The sequence below is a fragment of the Antrostomus carolinensis genome, unplaced genomic scaffold (genome assembly GCF_000700745.2).
Source record: "Antrostomus carolinensis isolate BGI_N321 unplaced genomic scaffold, ASM70074v2 scaffold3296, whole genome shotgun sequence".
Classification (NCBI taxonomy): domain Eukaryota; kingdom Metazoa; phylum Chordata; class Aves; order Caprimulgiformes; family Caprimulgidae; genus Antrostomus; species Antrostomus carolinensis.
The window spans coordinates 2,636-23,508 of record NW_010319633.1 but is presented as its reverse complement, the minus strand read 5'-3'; the positions used below and the strand labels follow the sequence as shown (position 1 = coordinate 23,508).

The following is a 20,873-nucleotide window of genomic DNA, read 5'->3' as shown; positions in this document are numbered from 1 at the left end:
TGGGGCACATCGCCGCCGCCCGCCGCTTCGGGCGCGGGCTGAGGGAGCCCGCAAAGAGCAGCGATTCGGGCTCGGGCCGCGGCGGCCCCGCGTAGGGCTCAGGGGAGGCCGCAGCCAGGTGGGAGGCAGCGGCCGCAGAGGAGCCGGCCCGCAGCGGGTCTGCAGCGCTTCCTCCTGCCCGAGGCTTCTTCGCTACGTGCGCGTGTTTCGTATTATAGCTGGGATCAAATGTTATCTTCAGGTTTTTTATGAAGGTAGTAGACACAGCGAGACCTCCTTGGTGTCCTCAGTGAGGTGAAGACCACAAGGTGAAGTCAGCCGTGTTAGACACCAAAGTATTTGTGAGAAAGACACTGGAACCCAGGCTGCTTTAATTCTAGTGTTTAAAAACTGCTTGAATTGAAATGGCAAAATTGTATGAAGAATGTTGCATGTAGAGAATAGCAGTGTCTGTGTTGATACAGACAGGTGAAGGAAAGAAGAAAGATTTGAATCTGCAAGAGATGTCTTTCATTAGACTGACTACTGTAGTTTGGCCTAATTAAAAAAAAAAAGGCAAACTTTGGAATATGAGATAATTATCTTAAATCTGAATTATCTGAGAATGTAAAGATACCATTCTAAAAGTGATACAGTCACTTCTTAGCATCATTTAGTTTTAATGATAAATAGCTTTAAAACAGTTTTCATGACAGTAGTATAAATACCTAACAACATCTAATTTTATGAAATGGTGCCATTTAATATTGTTTATATGTGAACCCTAGTTTTTATGGTTAATCTTTTTAATTTCAAAGGCAGTAATTAAAAACTAAAATGAAATTTGAGCTCTTTTGAACTTGCAAACCTTATAACTATTTATATTTTACTTTTCAAAAGATATGTGTAAAACCACTGGGATAATATTTGGCGTGTTAACTGTTTCACAGAAAAATGATGCAAAATGTGCATCTTGCACCTGGGGCTGATGAAGATGATCTTTATTCTGGCTACAATGATTATAATCCCACGTTTGACACAGAGGTAAACATATCTGCTGTTTCCTATTTTTCCCATACATAGGATTTTAACTTCTGAGTAAAAGAACATGTGGGTACAGTACTGCATGAGTGTACTACTGCTTTGAAGTGAAATATTCTTTCTTTATTAAGAAATATATAAAGTTCACCAGGATCTTTTGAATAGTCATTTTTTAATAGTTTTCTATTCCAACAAAATACTTGTGTGCATCTCATAGCAGATCTAGTGTGCTTTAGTGTTTAGAATTTATGGAGTATAAAATCCTAGTTATTTGAAGGTCATATTCACATTTAGGCACATTCAGTATGGTGTTTCCCAGACAGTGCACAGCAGCAAGTTTTCTGACAAAAGAGGCTACGTATTTGTCAGTAGGTCATTGATCTCTTGCTGTGCTGCAGCTGAAGGAGGCCACAGTAGAGTGGAGTCTTGCAGGTCTCTCTGCAATCAGTAGAGCATCTGAGATGACTCACGGTAACCCTGCAGACCACTTTCTGGTAACTACTGGTGTAGTGTCATTGGAACAACAAGGGGGTCATTTGGTCCAAACCCAATACCCTGCTCAAAGCAGGGACAGTGTTGCAAGACTTGGCAGCTCGTGTGAAATCCCAATGCCAAATTCATGGGAGTTGTCTCAGAGGCATGAGATACCTTAATGTATTGGCATGACAGGCATTAATGTTAAAATGTAGAAATCATGCTAGTCATAAGCTTTTCGGCAGAAATAAAATTTCATGTTATATTTTATCACTGAAGCTCTGCTTCTTCAGTATGTTTTTATTTTTCAGAGAATGATGATTTCTTACATTTCCTAATCTAAAATACCAAAAAAGATAGGCCAAATAATAAAGTCATTTATTGACAGTAAAACCTATCATTCAGTTATTTTTTAGTTAAGTATTTTTGGAATAAGAATTTTTTTAACCTATTTTTTACCTAGCTGCTTTTGATAGTCATAAAGTTCTGGAATTGTGGCTTTGGGTGTTGTGGTTTTAATAGGGTTGATATTTTTATTTTATCTTTTCTAGGATTTAGAAAATGATATAGCTTTTCAACAGGCAGCAAGAACAAGTCATGGTAGAAGACCTCCTGTAAGTACCTTTTAAAATACATTGCAATAATTTAGAACTTCTCTAGAGCCCTAGCTTTAATTTTGGCACTGGTACAAACTTACCTTGAAAATCTCCTATCTTTTTTGTGTACTACTAACATGAAGATACATACTTTAGTTATTTATATGAAAAATAACTTAAAAATTAGCAGAGCACAAATTCCATTAAGTTCTGGAGTTAAGTTAGAGCAAACAAGGAACTTTGGTTGGAAATGTGTATTCTTGTTTGATACAATGAGATAAAACCGTGTTAAAGAGTGAAATTATATATTCTGAAAGGACTTTGTTTAATATTCTACACACAGAATTACTCACTCTGATGTATAATTATAAGGTTGAGATACATATTAGACAGTGGGATTTAGAAAACCATGTGTTATTGTTCTGATAATATTTTCCTGCATATTCATGTAATTTACATTATTTTTATTACTTACATTTAGCTGTTTTCAAAACTAAGTATAAAGTTGACAACTGCACTTTAGAAGTATATACTGTATGTCTAAAGAAGAGCTGGAACTATCTGATTAATGTTACTTCTTTGCCAAAATAATCTGATTCTACAATGAGAATCCTGCCTATAACAATTGAAGCATTATTTTTACGAATTCACTGTAGAAGGTATACTGAAAGACTCGTAATTAACACATATGGTTGTTAATTAGTGGGGTTTTGTTTGGTTTTGGTTTATTGTTTTTTTCTTTTTTTTTTTCCACCCAGGTGACACCCAAAATTCCTGGTACATCAGCTTCAAGACCTTTAGCTACTGGATTTGGGGTATGTTTTTGTTCTGTTGTATTCTTAATAAAAATGAGGTATTTACAAAAAAATTAATTTATCTTTTAATCCCTTGCACAAAGTGAACTGTTCTTATCCAAGTATTTCCTTCCACTGAACTACATGTATTCATTCATTTTAATTAATTCACAACTCCACACTTGGGCAAGGCATGGTTACTGTGGTTACTGATTTTCTTTTTTTTTTCCCCCCTCCTTTTTCTTCCAAACCGTACTGCAAATCAACTTCTGTACTGTCTAAGGCCGTAGATTCCAAGGTATTAACCTGATTTTCTTGCAGGAGCAACTGGATGAGTTGTTATTTGGGTTTGGGAAAGTTTTCTGAAAGTTAAGGTGAAATTAAGTCTTAAAAATACAGGCTTTCAGATCACCTCTAGTTTAATCGGGAAAATTTGGTGAAATTCTTTGGTATACTTAACCCGTTGTAACTCTTAAATAACTATCACTTTAACCTGGTTTTCTGTGGAAACAAAAATTACGCACTAGCGATATATCCACTGTCCCCTTATCCCAATAAATTTTCAACCTGTTAGCCTGTCCTAGTCAAATTTGAAAAGACAGTGCTCTTAGATATGTTCCTGGAAGTTTTATGTCAAGTAAAGAAAGGAGATCGCATTGCTTTAGATCCCTTAGGCAAGTTAGCTGTGTAACAGTTTCAAGAACACCTCAGATTCTATTATACGTTGTTGAACTACAGTCTTTACTCTGTTACCTGCTCTGAATGTGTTCCTTTTGTGACTGCTTTTCCTTAGCAGTTGTATTTGCAGATGTTAAGTGCAATAACACGCTGTGAGGAGAAAAGCTTTCTTGTTAAAGGAGTGCACAAAAAGGCACGTCCTAAGATTAATAAAGACTGAAATGTTTGTTGCATTAGTGGAGCTAGAAACCTGCAAAGCAATGTCGGGTCCACAGTACTACCCGTTTCACTCTGCAGATTTGCTTCTCCTACACTACAGTCTTTGTTAGTGTAGGTTTAGCCTGAGTAGAAAAAAACCAAAACCCCATCATAATAACATAGGCTTCTGAGTGGGAATTAGGGGAATACTTTTTCATGGCCTGAAACCCTTTATTTTTCTCTGTTAATATTGTATATTGATAGCAAACTTTAGCACTTACTGCTGTATATTTCACATTTATTTCTTTACATTTTTAACACTACTACAGATGGATAGTATGCAGCAAGTCAGCTAATGGAAAAGGTATCCATTGGCAGTTTCAAAGTATATCTGTATTTATTGTAAAATCAATCTTCATGAAAGTATGACTTTAAATCTGCCCCTGTATTAATCTCTTATCAGCTGTATTCAGAATCTTACTGAAGTATATTGTAGAAATTATTTGTTTAATTTAAAGGTAGTAATGTCAATAATTTAGTAGTGGAAAGTATTGCTGCCTCAGATAAATTGCTATGTAATTTTTTTAAAAGGTTTGACAGAAATATCTAAACATAAAAAACAATATTGTGAATTTGTGCTAACTGAAGTCTTCAACATCTTTAAGTCTGCCAGGCACTGGCAGCACATTGAATATGAATAATGAAAATGGGAATTTTGCTGTGAACTTATGGGAGAGATCAACTCTTAAAGCTCAGTGTTGAGAAGACTGTACCTTGCCTTTACAGGCTTCTGATCCTTTGTGAATGCTAGTTTCAAACAATTTACTTATTTTTTGCAGTCAAAGGCAAGTTTGACTTCATCTATGGGAAGACCCATGACAGGAGCTATACAGGTAAAAGTTTCAATATTTACATTTTATATTGATTTAGAACAAGGAAGTTTTCTGTTAAGTGTTTGGGTTTGATACAAATATTTAAAAGTTCATTGAAATAATACAAATTATTACACTCTTTTAATTTGTCCGTTTTTGAAAATATTACTGGCAGAAAGCATGAGTGTTGTGGTGAGTATTTTATTTGAGCACAGGGTTGGAAACAATACCAATGTAGTGCTTTTTAACACTTACTGACATGCAGTGAATAATTTTTAACTGAAATAGGAGAGAGGTAGATGCTGGTTTTCATCTTTTTCTTATGTTCCTTATACTCTAATGAATCTGCTGCAAATTACCAATGACTTTCCCACCACCCTTAAGTACGTTGGGTTAACATTAAATATATCTATAGCCACTATATTCTTTTGTGCCAGCCCAGGTGGGAAACAGGAATTATCAGGGATCATCAGGAGTAGGGCTACTCCCTAAGGGAAGGCAGGGCAGGAGCCTCGAGGGAAATCACATGGCCAGCAGTGTAGGGATCTCGCCATCCAGTCGCATAATACCTGAGCAAGGGAAGTAGGATCCACCCAGAATGGTGGCCATATCCAACCAAAAGTCCAGAACATAAGGCAATATCATGGTGATGAGGTAGGTCCAAGGTCAAGCCAACAAGTCAATGCATAGGCCAGGGTTAGGACCAATAATCACTGGCCAGGTCCATAGTGACAAGGCAAGGCTAAGATCAATCCAGGAGGTCAGTCCACAGGTTGAAATTTGGATAAAAGGACACTGTGGCCAGGTATAGCTGAGGCTGATGTGGAAACCAGTAGTCCTGCAACAAAGCTCAGGCAGGGACTGAGGGACCAACGTTGAGCTTAAATAAAGCTCTTGGACCCATGGGTAGGGTGTGTGGCTGGAGGCCCCAGGTGAGTCTAGTCAGGGCCATTAGGGTTTATTAATGCACTCAGTGTTCTGACAGGAAAGCTTAATAAGATAGCATGGGGTGGGGTCAGACATTCATGGATGTTGTTTACCTTGACTTCAGCTTTTGACACTGTCTCTCAGAGCATCCTCATTAGGTAAACTTAGGAAGTGTAGGTTAGATGAGGGGACAGTCAGGTGGATTGAGAACTGGCTCAATGGCAGGACTCAGAGGGTTGTGATCAGTGGTGCCAAGTCTACTTGGAAGCTCGTTAGCTAGTGGTGTTCCCAGGGGTCAGTGCTGGGTCCAGTCTTGTTCAACATATTCATCAACGACCTGTATGAAGGGACAGAGTGTACCCTCAGCAGATTTGCTGATGATACAAAACTGGGAGGAGTGGCTGATAACACGGGAGGGCTGTGTGGCCATTCAGTGAGACCTGGGTGGGCTGGAGAGCTGGGTGGGGAGGAACCTGATGAAGTTCAACAAAGGCAAGTGTAGAGTCATGCACCCAGGAAGGGATAACCCCAGGCACCAGTATAGGTTAGCAGTTGATCTGCTGGAACGCAGCTCTGTGGAGAAGGCCCTGGGAGTCCTGGTGGACGAGAATTTAATCGTGATCCAGCAGTGTGCCCTCATGGCCAAGAATGCCAATGGTATCCTGGGGTGCATTAAGAAGAGCGTGGCCCGGAGGTCGAGAGAGGTGATCCTCCCCTTCTACTGTGCCCTAGTGAGGCCACATCTGGAGTACTGTGTCCAGTTCTGGGCTCCTAGTTCAAGAAAGACCAGAAGCTACTCGAGAGAGCTCAGCAGAGGGCTGCGAAGATGATGATGGGACTGGAGCATCTCTCTAAAGAGGAAAGGCTGAGAGACCTGGGTCTGTTTAGCCTGGAGAAGAGAAGACTGAGCGGGAATCTTATCAATGCTTGTAAATATCTAAAGAGTGGGTGTCAAGAGGATAGGGCCAGACTCTTCAGTGGTGCTTAGTGACAGTGCAAGGGGCACAAACTGGAACAGAGGAAGTTCCATCTGAAGATGAGGAGAAACCTCTTTGAGGGTGACAGAGCACTGGAACAGGCTGCACAGAGAGGTTGTGGAGTCTCCTTCTCTGGAGATATTAAAAACCCACCTGTACATGATCTTATGCAACCTGCTCTAGATGTACCTGCTTTAGCAGGGGGGATTGGACTAGGTGATCTCCAGAGTTTCCTTCCAACTCCTACCATTCTGTGATTCTTGTGTTGGGGGGCATTGTCTGGTAATAAGTTACAAATACCGAAAAATTGTAGTTTGTGCCTCTCTTGGCTTAGATGAAGTAAAACATTCTGATCCATAATCTCATAGGATTCTCTTGTCAATAAAAAATTTTAAAAGCAACTGAGTTCTGAAAGGGTGTGACAGTAAGCTGGAGTACATTACAGATCTCAAGACCAACAATTCTTAAGAATCTTATAAAAACAGAAGATGTTTGAAGTATTCTGAATACATATAAAATTTACACAAAGTTCCTTTACATTACAGTTTCCTGATAGTGTTTGCTCCTCTATTTTGTAGACAGTTGTCATAAAATTATAGAATCATAGAATACCAGGTTGGAAGGGACCTCAAGGATCATCTGGTCCCACCTTTCTTCGCAAAAGCACGGTCTAGACGAGACAGCCCAGCACCCTGTCCAGACGAACCTTAAAGTTGTCCAATGCTGGGGAATCCACCACTTCCCTGGGGAGATTATTCCAATGGCTGAATGTTCTTGTCATGAAAAATTTTCCTTCTGTGTCCAGTCGGAATCTCCCCAGAAGTAACTTGTACCCATTACCCCTCATTTTTCCACGTGACTCCTTATAAAAAAGGAGTCTCCATCTTCTTTGTAGCCACCCTTTAAGTACTGGAACATGGTGATAAGGTTTCCCCGAAGCCTTCTTTTCTCAAAGCTGAGCAACCCATCTTATATGATGTCTAATATTTGAGAAATAAAAACCTTTTAAAACAGTCAGTTTACTGAGGTGCTAACAACCAATTTTTGTATTTAAAGGTTTTGTAATATGTAGCTGATGTCTGTACTGTCCACAATGTATTTTTTAGAAAGATTATTTTAACATGTCTTCCTTTTTATTTAAGGATGGAGTTGCTCGGCCAATGACAGCAGTGCATGCTGCAGGCTACACCAAGGCAGCTATGAGAGGTACGGTTTGTAGAAATCACCAGCTACCAGAGGTAGATGTTATTTTACAATTTTTAGTACTGTGATAGTTTCACTGGGCTGGCCCTTGGCCAGCAGCCAACACAGCTGTTCACCCACTTCCCTCCCACCCCCAGGGGATAGGGGAGAGGATTGGGGGGCAAGGGTCAGGAGACTCATAGGCTGAGGTAAAAATAATTTAATAATAGAAATAAAAGAAAACTTAAAATAATACTAATATTAAGTAGTAGTGATAATGATAACAGTAACAAAATATACAAATGAGTGACACCCAGTGCAACTGCTCACCACCTACTGACCAAGCCCGGCCCGTTTCCAGATAACGATCCCAGAGCGACAAGCCCGAACCAAAACTGCAATCCTGGAACAGCGAGAGCCCGAGCGAAAGCCAGAGAGAGCTAAACGAGGAAGAGACACTCACTAATACACTGGACATGACGTGATATGATATGGAATATCCCATTGGCATGTCCAAACACCAATTTAGCTTATTAATTTAAATATTCCTCTCCCCCTTAAATCTTGTGCTTGTGGACTAACAAAACATGAAGTCCTTCACTTCCAGCAACAAAAATGCAAACACTGGTGTGTTATCAGTGTTTCTTTCATAACAAGTCTCAGGCTGAGAGCAAAATGCAACACTGTTCTAGCTACTAAAAAGAAACCCAGCTCTGTTCCAGCTAAAAACCAGGACAAGTACTCTGTTTTTGCAGGTTCTTCATTTGATCCTCTTGGCCAAGCAAGAGGTCCTGCTCCACCTCTGGAAATGAAAAATTCAGACAGGTTTGTTCAGTTTTGCATTAAATTATTTCAAACCATTAATAGCAGCCAAAAAACCCAACCATGCATAGAGGTTAAAAACATCCAGGCAGTTATAAAACCTTGAGGGGCCAAACTGTTAACTTTGTGGAATAATGCCACAAACATTTATGCATGCGGCTAGCTGACTTGCCAGAGCAGTTGCACTGACTTTCAGGAATGTCTGATTTTGGTGAATTCTGGTTCTGACTGTAGCTCAGCAGCCTGGTTGTAGCTGTTGCCACAGAAATGCTCTGATACTTATATAGAATTGTGGAGGATTATGGAAGAGTGTGTGACAAGCAAGGAACACCATGATTCATGCAGCTTTTTGGGAAGAACTTGGGGAAATTTTGCCTGTTATTTATCCTGTTCACTCTGACCTTGGCACTTGAAGTAAAACTGAGGTTGTGAAAGTTTTGCAGGCTGGTATGAATGTTGGGGAGTTCACTTGAGAACAGGTCATTGAGCTTTTCAATACAAAACTTGTATTCCTTAAATATAGTTGTATAGGAATAAGGAATCTTACTGAAATGTTTGCTTATTTAACTGAGGAAAAAAAATCTAGATGAAGAACAACTGTTAAAATCTGTATTTGCAAGCTATACTTTAAAGTTATCTTTGCAAATAAAGGTTCAATTGATTGCTCTTAATACCATATTTCTTTTCGCTTGATGTTTGATTTGAAAGTTTTACCAGCCCATCTGTTTTGTCATTACTTCTCCTGAACAAATTGGGACTGTGAAATTTGCATGTCTGTCTTGCTGTCATAAGAGCATTTATATTTTCTTGGGTCTCTGTTCTCAAATTAAAAGTGTGAATGTGGTATCTTTGGAGGATCTTCTCTGGGCATAGTTTCACATTGTATTTTCTTTGATGGGAAACCAGTTACTTGTGACATGTGATACACCACTGTGTTGTTGTATTGAGAACATCTTGTGTAAAAGCTCACTGTTTGCATTATGTTACTAGTGTTACTCCTTTTATTGTTATTTTTATTTTAGTTCAGAAGAGAAGATTAGGCAGTTGGAAAAAAAAGTTATTGAACTTGTTGAAGAAAGCTGCATTGCCAGCAGCTGTGGAGACCTGAAATTGGTAATTTTTCTGGATTTCACTTCACTTTTGCTATTACGTGAAGTACAATTTCTAGAGATAGATGTTTCAAACTGACTTGGGTTCAAACATTTCAAATTATTAAAATAATTTAATTCTAACTTTCTTATGACTCTTCTAATCCAATGATACCTTGTATTGCCAAAAAAAAAAGGTAGGATCTGTGTTTCTTGTGTGTGTATTTGTTAATATTTCAGCGTTCCACAAAATCCCTTCCCTATATCTCCGTTGTCCTCTTCAGGTGGGGCTGCTCAGTTAGTCCTACTGGCACAGAGTCGCCCAGTGTAACCGATGAACGCTATGGGAGTGGGTCAGCCTTCTTTAATACCAGGCCTGTAATTGGCATCTTTGCAATATTTGATCCTCAGATCTTTAAGGATCTTGTCTGAGTGACTTTCAATTTCCTTTATGTTGCTTGGGCTTTTTGGGGAATGTAGTTACTCGAGGGTACTGGTGGATGGAAAGCTGGACATGAGCCAGCAATGTGCGCTCGCAGCCCAGAAGGCCAACGATATCCTGGGCTGCATCAAAAGCAGCATGGCCAGCAGGTCGAGGGAGGTAATTCTGCTCCTCTGCTCCGCTCTGATGAGACCCCACCTGGAGTGCTGTGTCCAGCTCTGGGGTCCTCAGCACAAGAACCTGGACCTTGGTATGTGCCTTTCCTCAGTTTGGGCAGCAGACAGTGATTCTGATCAAACTAAAACAAGATCAAACATTAATCGTCTTGATTGTGGTAGGTCAGCCAAGACAATTCTGATACCAGGATGCTACTGTACTGTGTAAGATCTGCCTTTTTCTTGCACCTACTAGGGCAACCATCTGGAATCCCAGTCTACCTCAGTCCTGTGTATCAGCTAATACCCTGACAGCTCCTTTGGAGAGAGGGATTTCACTTATCGTATCTTCACCTAGCATTCCACAGTGTAGGGAGCTTACTTCCTTGGGGAGTTTACAAGAAGGCTTCTAACAGTGAAACTCATTGAGTCCCAAAGCAGGACTTAAGTCTGGTGTTTAGACTGGATGGGTCCATCCTTCAAGCTGACAAAGATCCTCTTATACTTCACTTTGTAATAAAACTTTTTTTATTTTCTGCTGCTGATAGCTTCTGATCAGAGAGTATGAAAGAAATCTATCCATATGTTTTGTTCATTTAGGATAAGTATCCTTACAGACCTGTCCTAATTTATTTCTGATATAATGTCCGAATTTCACCTTCACTAGGAGAGGAGCCAACTTGTTTTGTTAATTTTTCTTGAGCCTCTTGCATGTATGGCCAAGAATGTTATTTGTTTCTTCATGTCAGAGGGTTATTTCTTACGTAGGCTATACTAGACCATTCTGAGGATCCTCTAGACTGATCTTAAAGGTCTTTTCCAACCAAAACAATACGGTGATTCTATGTTTGTGTTAGTTTCTGACAAGTCCAGTGCAATATCAGTTCTCCTTCAGAAGTCATCAAAGTTGCCAACTCATTATCTATAAAACAGCCAGGCTGGATTTGTCTTCTGTCATAAGGACTAAGAATCAAGCTATGTCTCGAGAAGTAATTCCCTTCACTGCTAGCTGCCAGGTAGCTACCTTGAGTGCTAGCTGTTACGTTTTTAACCATTGCACCCACACAGGACTGCTAATGGCACTTGTAGATCTGTAGCATTACTTGCATGAAGGGTGTCGACACCAGTCTGCAGAAGATTATCATTGGACAAAAAAAATAATAATTTTGGAGTTACTCAAATTATGAACATACATGTGAAATACCACTTGTGGATAGTTAAAAAAGAGAAGCAATTTACCAGCTTTTCTTTTTGCTTTTTTGCTTTTTTAAATAACATTTATGTGCACTTTCTATTAGTAATACAAGTAGAATAATTTTCTAGGGTCACCATAATCTAGTGATTAAGGCATGTATATGTGTGTGACTATACTTGTCTAAAATTATACAGCTAAGCAGACTTAGACAACTGTATGTTTGCTTATTGCTAATTAACACCTTTCAGTGGCTTATATTGCTACTTTTCAGGCACTGGTACAGTCTGTGCATCTAAAGAAAATGGACATGAGTATATTCTTTTCATACCTGTTTTGAATGGATTTTTGCCATCTTGGGTTAGTAAGATTCAAGGCATTGCTAAATTCTATTATTTTATTTAAGGCTCTGGAAAAAGCAAAAGAGGCTGGAAGAAAGGAAAGAGTAATGGTGAGACAACATGAACAAACTGCTGCTCCAGAAAACATCAACTTAGACCTCACTTACTCAGTAAGTGTTGAGAAATCTTCAGTGAGTGAAAGGTGTTGGTAAAAAACCTAAAGAGACGTTTCAGTGTTTGCTGAGTGTGTGTTTGTTGTAACAGTCCTAGCAGTGTACCAGATCAGATACAGTCCACATTTGTAGGTGGGGAGAGTTTATGAAGATAAAGTGAATAACTTCTTTAACTTAAAACTTAACATTGAATTGAAAAGATCCATTTATATCATCAAATCTATTCCCTTGCAATCTCAACTATCAGAGAAACCATGTGGTCAACATTAAGAATGATGCCCATGAACATCTATTCCAGCTACCTACTCACATGGAAAACATGCATATTAAAATATAACAGATGCAAACCCTGTACTTCAAAAATAAAGAGTCTAGAAAATGTAACATGCCAAAAGAAGAAAACAAGAGATCGGACTCTAACTTGAACCATAAAGTGACAGAGAATATATTACATGAACTAGAATATATTAATATTCCTACATCTTTAATCCGACAGCAGGTATCTAGATTTACATTCTGGTTTTCAAAGTAGTAGTAGTAGACTTTTTTTTTTTTTTTTTTTTTTTTTTTTTTTTAAGGAAAGGATACAAGATACATAAAAATACTTAGGGGGAATTTAAAGTTGTACTCCAGGTAGTGCTGTAGAGGAAATTGTTAACAATTAACACATTGAATTAGGCAGACTGAGTAATTTATTTTGCGGTAAAGGTCAGAGTAAAACTGGGGAAAAATGCGGAGGTATTTTACCCAATATCAACAGAATTTCTGGTTTGAAACAGCAGTTTGGAAAAATTACCTTTTCGTAAACTGAGTGAGGGAAGTAGGGCCATTTTCAGCATTTTGGGAGTCATAAATTACAGACAGTTTCTCAGAATTATCTTGTATTAATTTTTTTTAATAACCTTGCATAAAAATATTATGTTTACTTAGGTCTAAGGCCCACTTAGTATGACTTTTAATGGTAGTTTTTTAAGTACAAAAATAAATTAATTACTTAGAATAAATAGACTTGAAACTTGTTTTCTCTGGGTACAAGAATAAAGGAGCATTAAAGATTGGAAGCTTAAAACTGGTAAAAGCAATACTTCCAAGGTAAAATTAATTGAAAATTATCTATTATGAATTCAAGTTTGTTACTGTTGAGAGAGCAATGTATTTCCTTGTACTTATAACTCCATTTTTCTATAGGTTCTTTTCAATCTGGCCAGTCAATATGCTGCTAATGAAATGTATGCTGAAGCACTGAATACTTACCAAGTTATAGTGAGGAATAGGATGTTCGGCAATGGAGGTAGGGTACATTCCAAAGTGGATTAAAACTGGTAGTGAGGTATTCAAAAAGAGAACTTCATCTGCATGGTGTTGACTTACAGAGATCTCAGCCCCTCACATCTGACTGCCAGAGTGGATGACAAATACTTATAATCTCTGATTTAGAATCATAGAATGGTTTGGGTTGGAAGGGACCTCAGAGATCATCTAGTTCCAAGCCCCCTGCCATCAGCAGGGACACCTTCCACTAGACCAGGTTGCTCAAAGCCTCATCCAGCCTGGCCTTAAACCCTTCCAGGGAGGGGGCATCCACAGCTTCTCCAGGCAACCTGTTCCAGTGTCTCACCACCCTCACAGTGAAGATCTTCCTCCTAATATCTAATCTAAACCTACCCTCTTTCACCTTAAAGCCATTTCCCCTTGTTCTGTCATTAATTGCCCTTATGAAAAGTCCTTCCCCAGCTTTCTTGTAGGCCCCTTCAGGTACTGGAAGGCCGCTATAAGATCTCCCTGGAGCCTTCTCTTTTCCAGGCTGAACAGCCCCAGCTCTCCCAGCCTGTCCTCAACTCTCAGCCTGTCCTCACAGGAGAGGTGCTCCAGCCCCTGGATCGTCCTCGAGGCCTCCTCTGGACTCATTTAACTGGTCCATGTCTCTCTTGTGTTGGGGGCTCCAGAACTGGACACAGTACTCCAGGTGGGGCCTCACAAGAGCAGAGTAGAGGGGGAGAATCACCTCCCTCGACCTGCTGGCCACGCTTCTCTTGATGCAGCCCAAGATATGGTTATTGGCCTTCTGGGCTGCAAGCGCACATTGCCGGCTCATGTTCAGCTTCTCATTCACCACCACCCCCAAGTCCTTCTCTTCGGAGCTGGTCTCAAACCACTCATCGCCCTGCCTGTATTTGTGCCTGGGGGTTGCCCAGATGCAGGACCTTGCATTTGGCCTTGTTGAACTTCATGAGGTTAGCACAGGCCCACCTCTCAAGCCTGTCAAGGTCCCTCTGGATGGCATCCTGTTCCCTCCAGTGTGTCAACCAAGACACACAGCTTGGTGTTGTCGGCAAACTTGCTGAGGGTGCACTCAATCCCACTGTCCATGTCACTGACAAAGATGTTGAACAGCACTGGTCCCAGTACTGACCCTTGAGGGACACCACTCGTCACTGGTTTCCACTCGGACTTTGAGCTGTTGACCACAACTCTTTGAGTGCGGCCATCCAGCCAGTTCCTTATCCACCGACTTGGTATAACTTAATGTGATTTACCTTTCTAACTCATGAAGTCTTTTCTTCCCATAGGGTAAGCTAAACATAAAACCAAACATGTAACTTTCTCATGCTGCACACACTATGTTGTCTGCTCAAATACTAATTTTTTCTCTATTGACTCATCTTTCCCCTTTTGGGAGCTTCTTCTAGTATTTTGCACGTCTTTGAGACTCCTACAGTGCACTTTTCTCAAAGAAGTGAGTTCTTTTGCAGCTGCCTTCATGGAGAGCACTATAAATAATGTTTACTTCATCCCTCAATTCACAGTCAAAATCAGAATGCATCTTAATTGGTGGGTCTTTTCTAGGTTTCATTACTACTTAATCTCCATAGTGAAAATTCACAGAAGGCTGTTCTGTGCAGTGCTGCTTTAAAGGGCCGCTGGAACTTTATAATGAAGACAAATTTATTAAGTAGTTCTAGTCTGTCACTTTGAAGCAATTTTAAAATGCTGTGACTGTGCTTTAAAAGGCTGTAACTCATTGACTGCTTTTGATAGGTCGACTGAAGGTGAATATGGGAAATATATATTTAAAACAACGGAACTATTCCAAAGCTATCAAATTGTACCGTATGGCTCTAGACCAGATTCCTAGTGCCCACAAAGAGATGAGGTGAGTTTCTACTAGTAGGCATGGTTCTGAAATACAAGTTTTGAATACAGTATGATTTGATAGTTAAAAATATAACCTAATTCTGATTTCTTTACTTAGGATTAAAATAATGCACAATATCGGAGTTGCATTTATTAAAACTGGCCAGTATGTTGATGCCATTTCTTCATTTGAACATATAATGAGCACGTCCCCAAACCTGAAGGCAGGCTTCAACTTGATTTTATGTTATTTTGCTATTGGAAACCATGAGCAAATGAAAAAAGCCTTCCAAAAACTGATTGCAGTTCCCTTGGAAGTGGATTTTGATGATAAATATATTTCACCAAATGTAAGTTTGAACAAAATAATCTGTGTATGTTTGAACAAAATAAACTATGTCTTTATGTGGTAAATCGGGAGAAAAGGAGGGAGACATTGACTGTTTGGACTTATACTAAACATGTAAATTGATGTATATTTTTGTATCTAAAATAACTTTTTTTTACCATTATGAGCTTAGTGTGACAGTACTGCTCAGAAGTGTAAAATAATGTTGGGATATTCAATGTATGATGGACATAAAATCCACATCATACAACTGTCCTCATAACGATTTTGTTACAATTCATCTGGACTGACTTACATAGCTCACTTACCACTTTGCCTCCTTTATTTATATAACATTTTAATAAAATATTTGTAAGCTAAAATAAAGGGAGCAAAGCAATGAGTGAGTTAATGCAAGTTATCTCAAATACTGTAGTGTTACTTTAGAGAAGAAAATTTTAGTGAAGTTTACAGATGCTTATTTTAATTTTAGACTTTGTTGGAAACTGGACTTCCTTTGTACCATGAAACCAGCAGCTCATGATGTTAAAGACAGGAAAAAGTAATTAATAGATTGAGAGTCCCTCTTAGAAAGGTCCTCTGTAGAAAGATCAAGGCAAGCCTTTTATATTCTTGTAGCAATCTTTTTTTCAGTGATACAAAGCTCCATTTTCAGTCCTAAAGATCAAAGATAATATTAGTCTACAGATTACTTGCAGGTTAAGAGTAGCTGTTGCTTCCTATTATCCTAGCATAAACAAATAAAATTTAATATATTAAGCATATATATTTATTGATATATATGTATATAATTTCTTATATAATTTATCATATTAGAAGTTATGTAAGATTAATTATACACTTGAATTAATTGAAGACTATGTAAGATCATTCATGGGAAGAAAAGCTTTAGACTGTAGAAGCTCTTTCTAAGGATAGGCAAGCTATAGATTTAACAGGCATTCCAAGTGCTGTATTTTGTTATGAAGAGGTCAGAGAAAAGATCACAAAGTTTCCTTCTAGTCTTTATTTTGTACAAATCTATGATCTATCCCCAGTAAATAAGGAAGGACTGGATACCCATTATACCTACATTAGCTCTTTTAGAACTAACAGAGATGTGTGGTAGAAACCACAAGATGATCATGTGAATTATGGTAATGGGAAGGTAGCATCAGTCCTCATCTGCTGAAAACCACTGCAGTTCAGCAAAAGCTTAAGCATGCTCTTATTTTTAAGCGTGAGCGTATTCTCACTGTGATTTGCAGCCTTCCCAGTCTGATGCACATGACATTAACTGCACCTGTTAACAAACCTAATGTGAGCTATGAACACATATGTGAGTAAGAACAACAGGATTAAAGTAGTTGTAATGCCAAATTTCAGATTTCGTGGTTAGAAAACTACTTTAAACCAAAGCTAGGCTTTAGAAATGTGAGAAGTAACTGACATTATAGACTGTGTAATTTGCATAAATTTATGTTTATAGTCATATTGTCTATAAAATAATTAAAATGCATGTATACTGGCATAATTTTCAGTTGTTTTGTCCCCCTCCAGGATGATCCACATACAAATCTACTGATTGAAGCCATTAAAAATGACAGCTTAAGACAAATAGAAAATGAGAGGTAATGGTGGAGTCTATTCTTTCTTGACTGTGGTGCCATGGATTTTAGCTCCTGACAGTATTACCAGTCTTCTCACATGTCCACAACTTTTGTTATAAAAGTGTCTTCATAATTCTTAGGAAAGAACACACTTGGAAGAACTGGTTGGATCACTCGGTTTAGTGTACTGCACTGAAGTATAGTATCTACCCCAAATGCTATACGTGACACTGCTCAAAACTTGCAGCATTGGGTTTGAAAAAAAAAAAAATACATCCACAGTGTGCAGTGAAAGGAAAACAGAAAAAACTGAGAGCTTTATCAAGATATAGGGCAGGAGCAGTAGCAGGGAGCTGGTTAGATTAACTTCTAAGATTGTCCTGAGTGCAGGAAAAAGCAAGAACAGGAGATGGTTATTTTTTGTATACATGTTTTTGAAATGGTGACATTTGTGTGTTAGTTTTTGTGGTGGTGTTTTGTTTTGTTTTGTTTTCTTCTTAGGAAATCCATGGCAGAGGAATACATCATGACAGCTGCTAAACTCATTGCACCAGTAATTGAGACATCTTTTGCGGTGGGCTATGACTGGTAAGAGTCAAGTGAGGCTTCTTTTTGTCTGAACTGTATGCCAATCTCTTGCGCTGGTTACGAAACCAGATTCACAGACCTAAACAGCCTGGGAAACAGAGTTTGCTGCACATCTCAAACTTAGCGTCCAGGCTGTTTTCAGTGTTCCTCCATAATGCTCTGAAGAAGAAAAAACCCAAACATTAGGTCTGTTCTGTATTACAAATTAATTTCATTGTATCACTGAAACTCAACTGTTAGTTATACGTTTCGACCTGTTCTGTATCAGCACAAAAAGAGCTTCTTAAAGCTCAGCTGAGTGTGAAAATTTAATCTGAAAAGTGAAGAGCTTTTAAAAGTCTTGATGGACAAGTGCTCTATAGAGTCATTACATAAAATGTATATGCAGTGACAGGCTGCTGATGCAGTTTACATTTTGACTTTTGTGTCCACTTTATTTTTCAATTTACAGCTTAGTTTTGGCTTTCTGTGGTATTTTCTACAACAGAATTCTCTTTAAAACAAAATAGACACACTTCCTGTAAGTACAGTATAAAAATAATCAGTATAACTTTTAAAGATGTATTTTTAACTAGATTTTGTTTTCTATTACAAGGACCTTGATATTTTTAGTATTTTTAAAAACATTATTGTAAAATAACATGTACACAAATTAATGTTGTGTATTTGCAGCTGCAGCATTGCTAACAGTTTTTTTTCAGTGTTTGGGAAGTGAAGGAAGTTTGGGAAAAGAGAACTTTGCTTCATCTGTTTTTTGGGGGGGTTTTTTTGCTGGGGGGCAGGGGTTGACAGTTAGGGTTATTTTCCAATTTTGCAGTCCTATGATTATGATTTACTAATAAAGCTGTTTATACTAACATGAAATAATATCTCACACAGACATGTTTAGTCTGCTAGAGTCCACAAGGTGGTGTTTGATGGTTTAATGCTCATTATAGTCTTAGAATTTCCCTACTTTAGCCATTCTGATTTATCAGAACTTAAACAGTATGTCTTGTGAAAATTAACTTGCTGCTTTATAACTTGCTAGCATGAGTGAGTCAGATTTGTTTGTTCTGTATCTTGGTTTTTGTTCAAGAAAACTGGAAAAGGTTGCAAGATACTAAATTTCTTTAGGGCTATCCACAAAAAAACTGTCATGAAATAAAACACATTTTCATATCTGTTCTGGCTAATTAAACAAGTTCTGGTGAGATATGTGGGATTGTTTTGTATATATCAGGGCAGATTTACTCTATGTTCTTCTAGGCTGAGGTATTCAGGCCCAGTGAAGTAGTTTAACCAGTAGTTTGAACTTGGTTTTCCAAATACTACACTTTGTTAAGAGTCCTCTGAGTATTCAATGCACTTTTAGTCAGATTAGTTTTATTTACAGAAATAAAATGGGGACAAATAATCTTTGGATTTCGTAACTTCTTACTTGAAATGTGACATAATCTTGGAAACTATTCTCTTATATTCCATAAGGAACTGTTGGATAGTTAGATCTCATTGCATTTTATGGTTAAAAGATGTTAACAGTAAAAGTTGAAAACTGATTTTGACCTTTCTTTTATTACAGATGTCTTTGCAGAAAGTTCTGTTTTTTTCAATAGACTTTTTCTGCCAACATCAAAAGGCATTTGTGTACTTTAGTACAGAGACTATCCATGTGCCAACCCAATTATAGCAGCAGTCAGTTTGTTAAATTAAACTTTTTTTGGCAAATTACCCAACTATTAGAAGAAAAGAAAAAGGCTTTCCATCAATTAAAAAAAAAAAAGTGAAAGGAATTAAAGGAGCATCCCACAAAGTTATTGATTTAGTTTCAGAGAAAGAGCATGTGCATGCAATAAATAAAGGTCTTCCTTAAATGATTAGGCAGTTTTAAAGTACACCACATCAGACCTTGGAAGATGGTGTCTGTGAATGAACATCTGAACTATCTGCTGTTTTCTCTTCTGCCTTCATTTTGCAGAAGACCCGAAGCCAAAAGTAACTAGGGGACGATCAGAAAGAGCTTTATTACTATTATTGTTATGTAGCTCAGGAACACAATCTGCAGTCTCTGGGTTTTTTCACTAAGCTGGTTTATGGGTTTGGTAGCAAATGCAACAGGAGATCAGGTTTGAAAAGTCAGCTGATAGAATGTATCCAAAGAGAATGGTTTGAAAAATTATTTTAGTCAATATCTGACATCAAGTATCACTCAATGATGGAAAATAACGTGATATTTAGGCAGCTGACTAAAAAAAGAGAGCATAGATAGTATTATTAAGGTAGGTTATGGAAACAAAATGTTTTTTTCAAATATATTTAATTAGAGTGCTCTTTGTAAAGAAATAATAGCTAAGAACAACTCATTTTGGAAAGTGAATTGACTGCAAAAATATGTAACTTAGTCTCATTTGCACAGATGCATTTTTTTCATCTTTATGACTTGCTTTCTATTGCAGGTGTGTTGAAGTAGTGAAAGATTCCCACTATGTAGAGTTAGCCAATGACCTGGAAATAAATAAAGCCACTACTTACTTGAGGCAGAAGGATTTTAACCAGGTATAGTGACTTTTCACAATACTGCTTTTCAATAATGTATTGGCAAAGATATCTTTTTTAGCCACAGTGTATTTTTCAGCAAGAGAAAGAATAATTTGTGCAAACATAGTAGTTATATTGATACTGCTCAGTAAAGTAACTTTATAAAAACACTAATGAGAGATGAGTTTTATCTAAATGAAATTTCTGCCACAGAAGTTACAGTGAATGCAGTTCATGTCAAAATTAAGACACCTAAATTTAGTTACCTTCACTGGGTGTCCAAGCTGTGATTACAGTTAATGGAACTGTAGTCAGTACAGTCAATAAAGCTTAGAAGGCACGTTGGTAATCAACGTGGAGGTGTTTTCATTAGTATGAGCTGAATTTTCCTCTCAGTTAAGTTGACTGTAGTACCAAAATATATGCAGATGCACTTCAAATGTATCATTATTGTTTATTTTATGGGATTCTCACTTTTCCCTATGTAATACAGCATTCTCTAAAATACTGTAATCTGACCTTGAACTTTAGTCAGCCCTCCTATCTTTCCATTGAAATACAAACTGAAATTAATTTAAGCATCTACCTGGGAGCTCAAACAGTTCTGCATCTCTTACAAAAGACTGTCCCCCTGGAGGGCACAGAGGGCCAAGATGATTCACCATTACTGAAAAGAGATTATAGCAATTTGAGGCACGGTGTATATTAGCAAATGAGGAAGGTCACAAAAGGTAAAGTTCTGGTACTTCCAAGTAAAATTACAG

General features: G+C 38.0%; 1 protein-coding gene across 1 annotated transcript; it reads left to right on the top strand.

Annotated features, from left to right (window-relative positions):
- Positions 1-730: 730 nt before the first annotated feature.
- IFT88 (intraflagellar transport 88) lies at positions 731-20,127 on the top strand (the record flags this gene model as incomplete). The annotated part of the gene is made up of 15 exons (XM_010169298.2): positions 731-756; positions 930-1,023; positions 2,046-2,108; positions 2,849-2,905; positions 4,600-4,653; positions 7,679-7,742; positions 8,474-8,543; positions 9,563-9,653; positions 11,824-11,928; positions 13,120-13,222; positions 14,971-15,085; positions 15,185-15,416; positions 16,955-17,025; positions 17,506-17,592; positions 20,028-20,127. Coding segments are annotated over exons 1-15 (1,332 nt in total), but the record flags the coding sequence as incomplete, so codon positions are not given.
- Positions 20,128-20,873: the final 746 nt, after the last annotated feature.